The sequence below is a fragment of the Corapipo altera genome, unplaced genomic scaffold (genome assembly GCF_003945725.1).
Source record: "Corapipo altera isolate COAL_440 unplaced genomic scaffold, ASM394572v1 268, whole genome shotgun sequence".
NCBI classification, from domain to species: domain Eukaryota; kingdom Metazoa; phylum Chordata; class Aves; order Passeriformes; family Pipridae; genus Corapipo; species Corapipo altera.
In genome coordinates this window covers 4,214,823-4,230,256 of record NW_020884901.1, presented here as the reverse complement: position 1 = coordinate 4,230,256, position 15,434 = coordinate 4,214,823, and the positions used below count along the sequence as shown (strand labels likewise).

Sequence of the window (15,434 nt, the reverse complement as noted above, 5' to 3'; positions counted from 1 at the left end):
AATAACGTCTGTTTTAAAAGTACCTGCCTCTCTCTAACTTGTCATGGCATTTGTTGACAACCCTATTGAAAGCCGCTCTCGATGCGGCTGTGAAGGATCTTTCAGCACCTCTTTCTCTTTCCTAGACAGTTTTTGAAAGGGAGGGGAGAAAAAGAAAAAAGCCATCAATACAGGGGGAAAAAGGCATCAGCAGCCAACATCGGCTGATGAAGCGCCTCACCTGGGCCCCCAGCACACCGCCTCCAATTAAATCAAAATGGTTTGTTTTTAATGGTCTTTTACACTGACAAGTGGGCTATCATTCCAGGCCTAGAGAGCTGTCAGGGAGCCGAGGCAAATCCTCCGTTGATAATGCCCAATGCTTCCAATTAGGAGCCGAGGCCGCTCCTGGCGCACTAACGATTCCCCAGCCTCCCCCAAGGCCCCTTCGGCGTTGGCTGTTTCGTCTTCCCTCTTCCTCCGCCGCAAATTACTGACACAAAACGGAGGCGCCCCGGTGCCTCCTCACCACGCCGGGCCCCGGCCCTGTTGGATTTAATGAGGCGATGGAAGTTTTCGCGGATCTTTCGCTAAATTCTTTTCTTGTTTGACAGCTGCTTGAGTGTTGACCTTATAAAAGATTTAGTGTTTCTCATTATTTTCTGTCAAGCTTTACAAGTGATAGCTTCACGGGAAAAATCATTTGCATCCCGATGCGCGCGGTTTTTTTGGCTGTGCGAGGGGGATGCTCGGCGCGGTGTGCACGCCCTGAACACCCTACTCCCCTCTGCATTGTTTATTTTACTCCTTCCTCCCCCCTCCCTGGAAAAAAAAAAAAAAGAAAAATCTACAGATTTGTGTTGTTTTGGGGGAAAAAAAAACAAAAAAACCAACAAACCAACAACCAAACCCACAAACAGGATAAGACTTTAAAGGCCCAGGATTTGTTAGACTCCTGTAAATGAGGGAGGTTTTGAAAAAAAGAATAGGGATTGGTTTCCTGTAAAGAGAGCTCAGCAAAGTGTTTTGTCACCCGCTAAAAGGGTTCGATCAAATGGATGATGGAAAAACCAGGCTGAGCCCCGGTGCAGCTTTGGTGTTAAAGTGAAAAATCGTGCGAGGCTGGGGAGCTGCCTGTGAGCAGGTGGGCAGAGCCAGGCAGGTGCTGGGAGAGGAGCAGGTAAAGCTGCATCTCCCTGCAGCCCAGTGTGGATCCCTCCAGGGCAGGGGGACAGCCTGGTGCTGCTTCTGACTTCCTTCAACCCCTTTCATGGGTCCTTTCTCAATAGCTCCTACAAGTCGTCCCAGTCCATTAAATCCTATTAACTAAAACTCCTCCCCCATGAGCTGAGCTTACTGAGCACCCAAGGGTGCTCACAGTGCCCAGCACCTACAGCACACACCCCCCAGCACCCACCTCAACATGGACAAGCCCAACACCCACAGCACCCACAAAACCATGGTCTCTGGGGTTTGCTGCCATCAGGGGAGCTCTGCCTTCCCACTGCACCAGCTCAGCATGTCTGCATCTCACATGTGATTTCTGAGCCCTCCATTAACATACCTGCTTTAATTTATCCTCCGTAACTGAGAAACCCAAATTAAAATACCCCCCAAATACATATTTAAGCTTTAGGAGTGGTATTTTTTGTTGCACCTCTAATTCTTTGAAGCAAACACTGATGTGACATCCCAGCTCCAAGGGTCCTGCAGGTTTTCATTTGTCAGTAACAAATGCAATGAGCAGCAGCAAAAATATTGCTCCTCATCAGCAGCTGAAGCCCATTGCAGCTCCATCATCTGCAAGGAAAACCACCCAGCTTTTACCTAGAAACTATATTCCTGTCCTGCTACAGCCAATGCTCCAAATCCATGTTTCAGACAGAATCCTGACATAACAATCCACTACCACATCAGAGTAATGGCAAAAATCGTCAGGAAGTACCTTTGGGTTCATCATTTAAAATATGAATTAGAAGAATCCAAGGTGAGGATTCATCACTGGCATTGACTTCTCAAGACTGGTCTCTGTCATAAGAAGACCTTTGACCCAGGGACACCCTTATCTGGGCTCTAATTACTGGCCCTCATTATGAGAGGGTTTCTCATTTTTTAAAATAGCACTTGTCCCTGTCCTACACCTGGTGCTTCCCACTCACTCATGCTGAGGGCAGGAGCTGGAATCCCTCACAACTTTGTCAAGGCTCTGCTAATTTTAATCACTGCCAGTTGTGGCTCAGTGTGACATTTCTCACTGTGTAGCTTTGTACCAAGTTTGGAGTGAATAAACTGCCGTTTCCTTTCCTGTGGCTTCAACCCAGTCCCAGGCAGAAATTTCCCCCTGCCCAGTTCCCAGCACTGGTGGGTAAGGGAGCACAACAGGAAGGCAGAGGCACATCCCAGAGAAGCAGCTCAGCTGTCCTTACTTGTGAGCACTGGATTTTTCCAACAATCCCAGCTCTGAGGGGGAAAATGTGTGCATCTTTAATGGGAAGTTGGAGTTGGAACAGCCAGGGATTGTCCCTGCCAGCTCCCTGGGGTTACCCACCTCCTTTAGCAGCCCTTGGTTCTGCCTCCCCCACCTTTCCCTCCCAGAGAGGGGTTATGTCACTGCTGCTACTTGTGAGAAAGCAAAAACATCCAGAAACAGCTGTCTGAAGTTAGGCACTCAAATGCATATTTAAGTACCTGAACGCCTTCCTCCAGAGAGGGGGAATAGCTAAATATGCTTTGTTTGTCTTGATTAATGAGATCACTCGCAAGCTTTTCAGGGCAAAGACTGCTCTGTATTTTTACATATGCAAAACCTGACACCCAGCCAGCCTGAGCAGGGTGGGGGAAGCGGGAGGCAGCTCAGCACATCCACGCGAGGCAGATGTGTGGCACAGGGGGTTGGGCTGGGGCAGGTAAAGCCCGTGGCCCCCCATGGCAAACCCACTCCCTGCAGGAAGACACATCTCAGTAGCTGCATCTCCCGTGCAGGGGTGCTGTGTGTGAGCCCCACTGCTCACACCAAACAGCCCTGGGACCTTTCTCCCCCAAAGTGCTTCCCCTTTGTTTCTTGTCATGGGCATTTTTTCACCCTCTCCCCACCTCGAAGGTGATTCCTGGGGAGATGCTGCTTCTATGTTTGTCGGCCAAATCCTGATCCCAACAGTGTCTTCCCTGGGAGCTCTGAGCCCACCCTGCCCCCTCAGCGAAGGACACAAGTCCTGTGTTGTAGAAACGAGTCATATTTATTTCAGGTTCCACCTTAGGGCATTGCCAGACTTTGAAAGTGTCAGACAACAAACACACCATAGTAAGACTACAGAGTTCTGTTACTAGAGCAGGATAAGAACCTCCTGAAGTCAATCAGAAAACTACTCCTCATTTTGAACAGGTTAAGTGTTTAACTTGAGCTGGAGCAACGTTTTCCAATCAGACAAAACCCCTCGTGCAATCCGCAGTCTCTTCCCTGTCTGTGCTACAACCTACTTTCTGTGGCTGACTGTAACCAATCCTCTCTCTGCTCCTTCCCTCATAGGCTGAGCCTCATCTCAGTACTTTTCCAGACCCTGAAGCTCGTGAAAAGGCACTCAGTGCCTCCCATTGAGAAGTGCCTGCCAGAGGTGCTGCCCTTCCCCAGAGCACCCACCCATCACAGACCGTGCTGGGCACTGCCCTGTGACCCCACACAGACTTTCTCTCAGGTTTTACAGAGTTATGCTAATGCAGATACAGCCAAATAAAGCACAAATATAACAGGAGTGATTCTGTCTCAGCCTGTTCATTGCTTCATGTCAAGGGCACAGCACCTTAGTCTGAACACCACTATTCTCATCGTGCCCAGGGTACCCCAGGAGCAGGGCAGTGTTCAACCAAGACAGCCCCACAGGGAAAGCAGGACAGTCTCCTTCACTGCTGGTTCTGAACAATTACATTAAATGCAGTCGATAACAAATCTAGAATATCTCATACTCCATCAGTCCTTCTCATTTCTTTGCCAAATCACTGCCTGATGCAGCAAAGCCCTTGCCTGAGTAAAGGAATCCAAACACCTGCTTTAACCACTCTGCCAAACTGAGGCCTTACCACAGAGAAAAGCCTCCACTTGAAGGTGACTCCAGCCAGCTCCACACTCACCCTCCAAGAGCTGCTGGTGTCTCATGTCCCTCGGGGCTGAGCCTCTTCAAGCACTTGCTGTACAAACTCAAACTCCAACAACAACTCGACACCACAGCACCCAAACCCCAGCTTGGTCACCCACAGGTGACAGCAGAGGCTCAGTTACCAGCACATCTGGAATCCATCTCCTCCCAACAGAGCATTTCACCTCAGGGCAATACCACTTGGTAATAAGAGTGATTACTTTAACTGTGCCTCTCCATTATTGCTACAGGAATAATTAATTACTCCTGTGTAGTCTGCCTCTCACATCTACTGTTAGAGCTCAGATTGTACCAGCTAAGTCAAATTAGCTTTCAGTTTTCATATCCATCATCCCACTGGCACTTGGAGAGCTCAGGTGTGTTCTGAGCCACACTCTGAGAGGTGAGATCTGCTGCCCTGGGCAGGCCCAACTGCATCCCCAGCTCAGGAAGGGGCTGGGAACAAGCACTTCAAGGGTGGATGTGCCCAGAATGATTTTACCTCTCACACCTCAGCACTAGGACTAGCCTAGCCCTCCTACATAGACCCACCAGCAGCCAAAGGACATGAAGAATTCATGTTGAGCCAAGGGCTCATTGCCCACTGGATTTCCAGCCAAACTTTTAAGCCCAAACCTCAAAGAGAAAAGTTCTTCATAACATTAAACTGTATCACTCAAGATGAAAGAACAAAGTAAACTGCTTAGGCAGATTCTCTTATCCCTCTCAGGACAAGGAAGGCTCCCCACCAGCTGCTTCAACATCTCTCACATCCCTTCCTCAGGGGCAACTTGTGCCTCAACCTGCCCTTTATATAAGGAAGGAGCCATAACAAACTCCACCCTGCCCACACCTGAGCTGAGGGAGGAACAAAATCACCTGCTCCACACTGGAGAAATCCTGGGATGTGGTTGCCTCTTTTTAGTACAGGCCTTTAAATAAACCCCATCTAAAATAACGAGGAGGATAACAGCAGGGTTTGCAATGCTGGCAGAGGAGGATTATAACCAAGGACCTTTCCCACCTCCCCAGGGAGGGAGGAAGCCAGGCCTTAAATACTTATCTTGCTAAAAATGACACTGGTTACAAGTGTGTGAGAAGCCCAGGCACAAGGTTTGCCTGGTGGGAGCCACATCCAGCTCTTGGTCCAGCCACAGCATCTGTGTCCACCTGCACCAACCACTCAGGTCCTCGGGATGCACACAGGGAAGGAAGCAGAGTCCTGCCTGGCTGGAAAGGGCTGTCACACAACACGTCTGAGCCGAGCCCCTGTGAACCTGCTGGGTCAGGACAGGAAGAAGCCAGAAAAAGAGACCAGAACCCCAAAAAAGCACCAGCCGCGTTCAGAAGGAGACGCCTCCCAGTGGGGGTTGCAGTGGACAGACCTGCCCCGCTGCGCCCCGAAATCCTGGGACAAGGTGGTGCCCCAAATGTCCCGAGTCTCACAGCTCGGGGGGCTGCCCGGGGGGAGCGAGGGGCGTCGGCATCGCCCGCACCCCCCGTGGGGGACCGCCCGGGCTGCCCCCGACCCAACCCAGCCGTGAGCCGGCCTGTCCTCCCCGCTCCCCCCGGTGCTGGCGGAGCCCCGTGCGGGGTCCCGACCCCCCTCTCGCCGCCCCCGACGCTCCTTGTCCTGCAGTGACACCCACCGGTAACGGGGTTTTACCGCTGCTGCAGCTTCCCCGCCGCGGGCCCGGCTCCTCCCCGGCACTGCGGCCCCCCCGGCTGAATGTCCCCCCCGGCTGAACGTCCCCCCCTTTCCTGCCGTTTCCCCCCACCCCGAACCCTCCTCTCTCTCCCATGGAAGTGCGTTCGTTTCGTTACCGGAGCATCCCACCGGTGCCTGTCGCTGCTGAGCGTCCCTCCCGGCGCCTGCTGGGCACGGCTTTTCCGAGCACCCAGCTGGGGTTCGGTGAGAAATCCAGTGCAGCAGAGCCTCCTGGGAATTCCTCCCTAAGCCAGACCCTTGCAGGACACCGGGCCGTGCTTCACCAGCAGATATTTCTCAAATAACTCTTACTAATCTTACCTCCAACCCCTGGCCCAGCTGTGGAGGTGTCCCCCAGCCCAAACCTCTGGGAACACTTGGATCAGCCCTGTCCCGTGGCCTCAGAGCCAAACCCACACTGGGAACAGGTCCTAGGAGAGCCTGGCCACGTCCATCAGCATCTCCCAGCAAGGTGGGATGCAAGGAAGCTCCCAAAGCTGCCAAAGTCCTGGATCCAACCCTGGGGTGTGACTGGGGCTTGTGAGGAGGGAACTGGAAATGTGGGGATCTGTTCCACATACAGACCAGTCAGTGGTCTGTACACAGGATTTCCTACCTGTGCTGGAAGCTACAGACAAATAATTTGAACCCCACTTGTCCAGTGTCTGGTGACAGAGGGGTACACCACATATAGGCAGAGTGAGGCACGTTTCTGGCTGGGAGGGGCTAATTCTGAAACAATAATAACAATAACTTTAATAGTAATAATAATATTAATGTCAGCCACACTGACATTAGAACACGAGCAGGAAGTGCATCTGTAGCTGCTGGGAGCTCCCAGTGTGGCCTAGGAGTGACAGTCTCTGTCTCCAGGGTCTTGGCTGGGGATGGCACAATGCAGCACCTGCTCAGGGATGAGCTCACGTTCCCCCCCCAAAATCTTGCACAGCATCAGGAAGTTGGTCTGATCTGGAAACTTCCTTGTGGTTATTTGAAGGCAGGTGCTTTATTCAAGAGCAAGAAATACAGCAACAAACTCACCAGCCCCAACCTGTCCCTGCATGGCTGATCCAAATCCTGATTCTAAACCCACTCCCAGCCCCGCTCCATTTTCTGGTTCCAAACACGCCCTCAGTGCTGCTCCTGGTCCCACTGCCAATCTCCATCCCAAATGGGATCTCCTGGTTGGATAGGGACAGGGAGGCTGCCAGAGCCCAAGAACCAACACAAACACTGCAAAGAGCTGGGAAACCCCATCAGAGTCTCACCTTCATTTCTCACTGGGACCAGTTTGTGCACATCCATCGCTCTGGTCCAGCCCCAAGTGACATTTGGCCCGGCCTTGTGGGTAGTGGATGCTGCAAAACTGCCCCTGGACAGACCAGGACCCTTCAGCCTGGCCCCAGTCCCGGGTGCTGGGGCAGCACCGCTGTGATGGGAGAGGAACAGGGCAGAGCAGCAGCAGGAACCCTTTGCCCAGGGAGGGACAGGGAGGGCGGGCAGTGCCCGGCACGGCCGTGTTGCATCCCCGAGGTGGGGGCAGGCTGGGACCGGGGCTGACGCTGATTTTGTTCCTGGGCTTGTCCTCCTCTGAGGTTCTTTTGTTCCGCTGCCCCGATCCCAGCCGGCCCCGAGCCTGCGGGGCCGAGGGCAGGAGGTGCTGGGGGCCCTGCCTGCGCCGCTGCCCGACAGCTGGCAGCCGGGCTTCCCGAGGGGGGGCTCTCCCCTCGCTGGTCGCCTCCAAGCTGCCGGCCAAGGGCGGCTTTGGAAGATGGACAAGATGCAGCTGACTGGCCGGGAAGGTGGGGAACGGAAGAAATCGAGTATTTGAGAAATAACCGGCGGCATCGCTTTAAAGTGGCACAGCCTCACACGCCCGGGTGTGGACATTTTCCTCGTCTCCGCGGCGAAGGGTTTGCCCGCGGGGAAAGCCCCTAAATAAACCCTCGAGGAGGCAGGAGCCGGTCTGACCGGGAGGAAGGTGGGAATCCTGCGGGAGCCGGTCCCTCTCCAGCCTGGGAGACCAACAACGGCAAAACCCCCCGACGGGACGGGAGGGAGGAAACTTGGTGTCTTTGGGAGAAACGGGCAGCCCTGGCTGGGGCTATTGGGCTTTTATTTAAAACGGGACTGACGGCAGGAAAAATCCACCCTGAGTGCGGCCCCTTCCCAGTGGCACCAGTAGGTACCGCCGCTGGGCGCTGGGAGAGCGGGCAGAGCGGTGCCCGGTCCTCGCCGCTCCGGCAGCGCTGGGCTGGGGTGGCGGCTGCCAGGCGGCCCCGCGGACCTCTCTGCTCGGTCACAACCGATTTCGAGAGGATTCAACGAAATTCGCAGCTCCGAGGCTCACCTCGGGCTCAGAGCAGCCGCCTCTGTGCTGGGAGCCTGGGGAGGGTTTCGATGCTTTCCCTTTTCCTTTAATTTTTCTTTTCTCTTTTTTCTTTTTTTTAATTATTATTTTAACGCCCAGCAAAACTTTCCCTGCCTGAGAGGGACCTGCAGATCGGCTAGTTGCGGGGGGAGGCGAGCAGAAAACAGCAACCCCTCGACAACCCACACAACCCACTATCCCCCCCCCCCCCCCTTCCGCGGCTAATCATCCCATTACGAGCCCTATCAGCGGGATAATGACGGCAAAAGAGGGCGGAAACCGCCCGGAAAGCGCGGGGATGCGGACGGCAATTAATTCCCGTTAATCAAGCTCCGAGGTGTCGCCTACTGGGGAGTGACATCCCCCAAAACGCCCGGCGGCCAATGGGCGCGTTCCCACGGGGTGGGTGGGGGATGCGGGGGTCCCCCAGCCGGAGCGGCCCAAGTTCAGGTTTTCTCCCCATCTCCCCCCGTTCCCCCCCCGGGGAGGGCGCGGCGCTCCCGCCGCTGTCCGAGGTGCTGAAGGCGCCTCCGGCTCCGGAGCGACTCCGGCTCGCGGGCTCCGTCCGAGGTGCTGAAGGCTCCGGAGTCACTCCGGTTCCCCCCCCGCCGGTGTCCGAGGTGCTGGCGGGGAAGGGGGGGCGCCACGGCGGCCCCGACGGCTGGCCACCCCCTCCGCCCTCCCCTCGCCCTTCCCCATTGATTTCTGGATCATTAAGTGGTTAAGGCGCTGCGAAGCCTCCACTATCGATCGCTGCCTCCCCACCTCCGGCTGGGAGCCCCCCGGGCTGCCCCCCAGCCCCGCGCCGCCGCGGCTCCGGGCACGGGTGGGGTGGCCGGGACCCCGGGTGAGGTTGGGGTCCGTCCCCCCTCACCCCACCCCCTTCGCGGCCAAAGTTTGACTCTGCCTCCCTCTTCCCCCCCCCTCTCCTGTCTGTCTGTCTGTGAGTGCAGCTGGGCGCGATGCTGAAGACGGAGCAGCCTTGGATCTAACGCGCGGCGCCTCGGAGAGCCTTGCAGCAATTGTTGCCCGGATCCCAGACTGAACTTTGCTCATTTTTTTTTTTCCTTTTCACCTTTTTTTTTTTTTTTAAATTATTTATATTTTTTCCTTTTTTTTTTTTTTTCCCCCTTCTCCCCCTCCTGTTATTGTTAATTATCATTATCAAACCGCTTCCGCCGCGCCCTCCCCGCCAATGCCCGTGTGAGCGCCGGCACCTCGCGGGGGCCATGGAGGGCTCCACCGGGTTTGGGATCGACTCCATCCTCTCCCACCGAGCCGGCAGCCCGGCCGTGCCCAAGGGGGACCCGCTGGTGGGCGACGGCCGGTCCCCGCTGGAGCTGAGCCCCCGCTCCGAGGGCAGCAGCGGGTGCCCCTCGCCCCGCTCGCCGGGCCGCGAGTGCCTGGAGGCGGCGGTGCCGCGGCCGGGCCTGGATGCGCATCTCCAGCCGGGGCAGGTCTCGGCTCCCTCCCAGTCCCGGACCGTCACCTCCTCCTTCCTCATCAGAGACATCCTGGCCGACTGCAAGCCCCTGGCCGCCTGCGCGCCTTACTCCAGCACCAATGGACCTCACGGCGGGCAGGAGCCGGCGGGCAGGATGCCCACCAAGCCCGGCGAGGATTTTAGGGAGAAAATGGAAAAAAACACCAGCAGCTCCTCCTCGGACTCGGAATACAAAGGTAAGAGCCGCTCACCCCGCTGGGCTTTGTAGGGCGGCCCTGACCCAAAGCCTCGGGCGGCCCGGGGGTCTCCCGGTGCTCCGGGATCTCGCTGCGGAACCGGCCCCGTTGATGGGGGGGGTCGCGGTATCGATCGCCCCCGAAACGACCACGGGGTCGGCACCAACTTGGGAAAACTTGGGGTTCGGGGTTCTGTGGGGCTCGGCCCGGTGGAAGGGGTTGGGGCTCTCGGCGCTTCCTCAAACGCGCCCGGGGGATCCGCCGGGCTGTTTTCCGCTGGAAAGATCCGGCTGGTTTCGTTCCTACCCGCGGGGATATGGGAGAGGAGAATCGGAGACGGATTTCTGCCTGAGAAAAAAAAAAAAATTAAAAAAAAAAAGGAGAAAAAAAAAAAAAGGAAGAAAACAATAATAAAATGATCACGACTTTGCCAGGTATTTCCCCCGCTCCGCTGAGAAACGAACGAGCCAGTCGGCGGGATTTGATTTGATGTATTATTTGCGTTATTATTTTGGGGATGCTTCAAAACAGAGCACGACAGACAGAGAGCCCCGGGCTGCATCCACGGCGGGGCTGGGGATGGATGCGGCCGCTGCTCGCCCCAGGCCGGGGGCTTCGGCCTCCCGGGCCCTTCGCAGCCCCTTCCCGGCCTTCCCCTGCGGCAGCCGGGGCGGGGAGAGGCACAGGAACAGCACGGGATGGTTGGGGTCGGTCCTCGCCCCCCGGAGCGGTTTATCCCAGGTGCTTTCGCCCATCGCACCCCCACCACTCCTGCAAACTTTTACCCAGGAAAAGTGTTCGCCGGCTGTTGGAGAGGGGAAGGCGAGGGTACCCAGCTGGGGGGAGAAAGGGGAGGCGATGGCACCTTGCGGGGCCGATAGATTTTGGGGGGCTTGGCAGAAAAAAGCGAGGGAGGCGCTGAGCCCTGTCCTGGCTGCAAACGCACCCTCGGTCCTCCTGGAGAGGCTGGGCTGAAATCTGGTTCATGGAGGAAAAAATACTCGCCCAAAGGAGCCTCCAAAGGCGGCGGAAACCTCTGGGCATCGCAAGGGGATTTTCGCTCCAAACGAAGGACGGAATCCGGGGTCGGTGCCGGGGCTGGAAGTGCCCCGGGAGGAATCATCGGCCCCGCTGCTCTGCAGGGCCGGGGTTGAAAGCGGCTGTGATTCCCACCTTGGCGGTTTGTTTTCGCCTCCTACACCCGCCCCAAATTCCTTCAGCTCCTCTCCCCTTCCCCCAAATCGCCGAGACGCGAAAGAAGCGGCGGCGGGCGGGGGGGAAGAAAAGCGGGTTCTCCGCATCCCCCAGAGCCAGTCGAGCCCGGGAAGGGGGGGATGGATTTGGGTGGGGGCCGTTCCCCGTTGGCACTTGGCTCCTCTCCTGTCTCTGCCACGGCCACGCCGCAAACGCCACTGAAATGGGGGGAAGAAATCCTTTAAGTTGCGGGGAAAACACCGCTTTAATCGTGGAGGAAAAAATGGCCTAAATGAGAGGGGAAAACAGATTAAATGGGGGAAAAAACCACAATTTAAATGGGGGGGGGAACACACCTTAAATCAGGAGGAAATCCCTGCATTAATGGGGGAGCGGGTGAAGGTCCTCGCTTCCAGCACGATCATTTTTTTGCTGCTTTGGAAATAGCCTTTCCTGGGGCAAAACGCCCCTGATTTATTCCGCGAAGGAGCTGCGGGGCCAGGCCTAACCCGCAGCGGCCAAAATGCCGAAAAATCCATAATATATATTTATATATATATATATATGTATAATTTTTTTTTTTTAAAAAACTATGATTAGCCAGGGAAAGATCCGAACCGGCTGGGGAAGCCTCTGCCGCCGTTCCTGCAGCCCTTTGGAAAGCAGGAACTTTTTTAGGAGCCGAGGATCAGCCCGGGGGCCGGGGGGGATTTACCATCTCGGGATGCTCGAGGCCTGACCCGCTTTACTCCGCGGAAAAACTCCGCACAAACTTTGGGGCCGTTCCCGGGAGGGAGCGGGGCCGCCCCTCTTTCCCCTGCCCGCTCCCGGCGCTGCCGCTTTCCCGGGATCTGGGGCCGAATCTCCCCGCTTAAGGCTCGTCCCCGGCTCGGGCTCTGCCTGCTCGGCCAGAGCTGGGATTTCTGGTTGAAGGGTTTCGCTCCCCGGTGGCTCAATTAACCGGATTATTGTCTTCCTACAGAGAGAAATCAGCTCGCGTTCGGCTGTCCCTGCTCACCCCCGCCACCAGCAAATTTAACATAAACCCCTGTGAAAGAAAAAACAACAACAAAACAACCAAACGCCGCCGATTTGTATAAACCGAGCCTTTTTGCTCCATAATCTCCTCCAGGAGAGTGGGGAAAGCGCGCACAAGCAGGGTTTTATTTTTCCCCTTTTATTTTTATTTCTGCTCGATAATTTTTCCATCACCTACTAACATTTCGTGGCGTAAGTTCCCGCGTCGCTCCGCCGGCGCGTAGATACCGACGGCGCCAACGAACCACCGCCAGCCCCTCTCATTCGGCATTTTTTAAGATAAATAACAGCCCGGGCAGGGGCTGGTGGAGCCCCTTCCCCGGTATTTCGTTGTGCGCCCTGGAGAAGGGAGGTTTGTTCCGTGTCCCGGGAGGATGGAGGTTTCTCCGCGGAGGGGAAAAGCAGGGCCAACCCGGCAACATTCCCCTCCAAAAAATGTGGGCTTAAAAATTTTCAGTTTTGGTTGGTTTTGTTTTCGGCTTGAAAAAGAAAAAAAAAAAAAGAGAGAGAGAGAAAGGAAAAAAAAAGGAAATAAAAATTATCCAAGCATCGAGAAATCTGTTGAGTTTGGGGGTATAAACTCAGAGGAGGGCCCTGCCCCGTGAGAAATGAGGAGTGAAGGGGATAAGGAGGGGTCTGGGCAGGAGGGCGGCGGGGCCGGGCCGGGGGTCCCCTCGGCGCATCCTGGCGCTCCGGCCCCGCTCTCAGGCCCTCGGGAAGGGGAAAGGCCGGGCCCGGTTCGGGGAGACCCCCCGAGTCCCCCCTAGGGTTAAAATTTTCGGGGTTGCAGAGCAAATGTGCCGTGAGCCCGACTCGGATCTGAGCCCCCGACTCGCGGCTGCAGGGGGTTACCCCCTTCTTTTGAGGGTATTTCCATTCCTGCCCTGACCTGGCCTCTCTTCCTCCCTCTCGGCTCAGTGAAAGAAGAAGGGGACCGAGAGATCTCCAGCTCCCGGGACAGCCCCCCGGTGCGGCTGAAAAAGCCCCGCAAAGCCCGCACCGCCTTCACCGACCATCAGCTGGCCCAGCTGGAGCGCAGCTTCGAGAGGCAAAAATACCTGAGCGTGCAGGACAGGATGGAACTGGCCGCCTCCCTCAACCTCACCGACACGCAGGTGAAAACGTGGTACCAGAACAGAAGGTAAAAATGCACCGTTCCCTTCTGCCCGCAGCGCCGGGATCCCACCCTGCCCCGCTCCCCGGCCCCGCACCCACAAACCGGGCAGGGCTTTTGCACCCCACAACCACCCCGTCCCTCCCGGCACCAGGAGAGGTGCCACGTCCGTCCCATCCTCGCCTCCTCCGGGGACTTTTACCCCAAAGTCAAGGGGAGAAAAGCGATGCCGGGGCAGGGCGGGGGGTGGGGGGCAATCCGTGCCCCCAGCCCCGGCAAGGCGAGGAGGTAGGACCGGGCTTCCAGCTAAACACAACAGCATAACACATCGGCCCATTAATAATAGATACCAATTACTGCTTTGGGCATCAATAATTAACACCCTTTACAGTAATTACACAATTATTATTATGATGAATAATTTACTGGTGGAAATAGGTTTAGCGCTTCAGCGACAAATCTGTAAAAGGGTTGGAGGCGTGTGGTGGCTTCAGTGGGTTTATCGGGACAACCCGAGCCCCGACCATTGCCACCGCCACCAAACGGGGGACCCCCGGCTGCAGCCCCCACACTGTCCCCCCGCTCGCCCCGGGGTTTGACCCTCCTTCCCCTTCACTTCCAGTCCCGCTTTGCCATCTGCAGAGATCCCCCCCCGTCGGTGATTTGGGGGTGTCTGGGGGCGCTGGGGGCTGTGTGATCACCTCTCCGCTCCCCAAATCCCTCCCGCAAGGACGCGCCGGAGCCGAGCCGGTGCCCCCAGCCCCCTTCCCTGGCCAACCCGGCCCGCCGGCGGCCCCGACGTGGGCGAGATCCCGGGGCCGGAGGCTTCTCCACGAGATCCGGCACTCACACACACACACACACATATATATATATATATATACACACGCACACATACCCTATGTACGTATGTATGCATATATAAAATATATAAGCGTGTGCGTGTATATACATATATATATATGTAGGTATATACAGGTATATGTAGGTATATATATATACATATATATGCCGCAAACGAATGCCCCGGGACGCTGCCCCACTTGTGTCCCCCCGCGGGACCCTCGCAGCCCCCCGAGGGGCCCGGCCCGGCCCCGGCAGCCCCGGCCCGGGGAGGGGGTCCCGGAGCCCCGGGCGGCGATCGGGCCGGGGCATCGCGGCGGTCGCAGCACCCGCGGGACAGAGGGGAGAGGATCCCCGGCGGGTCGTGTGACAATCTGGAACTTACACCCCCAGGAAGGGACTGAAATGATGGTCGCGATTTATATCGCCGCGATTTACGCCCCGCCCGTGGATCCCAGCCGGGCGGTGGCTCCGGTGGCTCCGGGAAGGGTCCGTGGGCGCTCACGCCGGGCTGCCGCGGTGGGAACACCAGGGAGATAAGCCCCCTGCTCCCATTATTGGGGTCTGCATCCCGTCCCTGCCGCACAAGGAAGTCTGGCCCTGGGAGCCAGCGGTGGGAGCTGGGATGCACAAGGAGAGCAGAGTCCGGGGAAAGAGGGCATGCAAAGGGTAAAAAGAGCTCGGGAGCGGCTTTGGGAGCATCCCTCCCTCCTTGACCCCCTGTCTCGACTTGTCCCCCCCCAGGACCAAATGGAAACGGCAGACGGCGGTGGGCCTGGAGCTGCTGGCCGAGGCCGGTAACTACTCGGCCCTCCAGAGGATGTTCCCCTCGCCCTACTTCTACCCGCAGAGTTTGGTCTCCAACCTGGACCCCGGCGCCGCCCTCTACCTGTACCGCGGACCCAGCGCGCCGCCCCCCGCCCTACAGAGACCCTTGGTGCCCCGCATCCTCATCCACGGACTGCAGGGCGGCAGCGAGCCCCCGCCGCCCCTGCCCCCGCTGCCCGGCGTCCTGCCCCGGGCTGCGCAGCCCCGGTGAGCCCCGGCCGCCCGGGAGACCCCCCCGGCACCCACCGGGCCGGGGGGCTGGAGGGGACCACCCCACCTCTGGGGCCGCGAGCAAGCGACAGACTCCCGCTCATCCCCGAATATATATATATATATATATAAATATAAATGAGACCTCCCCTTCCTTTTTTAAAATATATATAAAGAATGCAAGAAGCAAGGGCAGGCTTGGCAGGACGGAGCCGGCGGAGCTGCCCCCCAACCCCGCGGGGCACTCGCCGCCTTTTTACCCCCTTGTGCCCCCGAAGGGCAGCGGGGCCGCTGTGGGTCCCCCCACCCCGGCGTGGGACGGCGCCTGGAGCACGGGGG

The 15,434-nt window shown here is 57.1% G+C and overlaps 2 protein-coding genes across 4 annotated transcripts in view; both read left to right on the top strand.

Annotated features, from left to right (window-relative positions):
* CFAP77 (cilia and flagella associated protein 77) overlaps window positions 1-3,732 on the top strand; it is a 60,084-nt gene extending 56,352 nt beyond the window's left edge. The window contains exon 6 of the mRNA XM_027650390.1: window positions 3,506-3,732. Within this exon, the coding sequence (XP_027506191.1) occupies window positions 3,506-3,574 (69 nt within the window). The 3' untranslated portion in view covers window positions 3,575-3,732. The remainder of the gene's footprint in view (window positions 1-3,505) is intronic.
* Window positions 3,733-7,580: 3,848 nt separating this feature from the next.
* On the top strand, window positions 7,581-15,096 carry BARHL1 (BarH like homeobox 1). Of its 3 annotated transcripts, none has more exons than XM_027650134.1 (4): window positions 7,581-7,798; window positions 9,142-9,868; window positions 13,019-13,241; window positions 14,802-15,096. In XM_027650134.1, exons 2-4 carry the CDS (start codon window positions 9,418-9,420, stop codon window positions 15,094-15,096), a joined length of 969 nt encoding a protein of 322 aa, XP_027505935.1. In that variant the 5' UTR covers window positions 7,581-7,798; window positions 9,142-9,417. The 3 variants fall into 3 exon arrangements, with proteins under 3 accessions (XP_027505935.1, XP_027505934.1, XP_027505933.1); XM_027650133.1 differs by lacking the exon at window positions 7,581-7,798 and adding an exon at window positions 8,240-8,758; XM_027650132.1 differs by lacking the exon at window positions 7,581-7,798 and having other exon boundaries at window positions 8,809-9,868.
* Window positions 15,097-15,434: the final 338 nt, after the last annotated feature.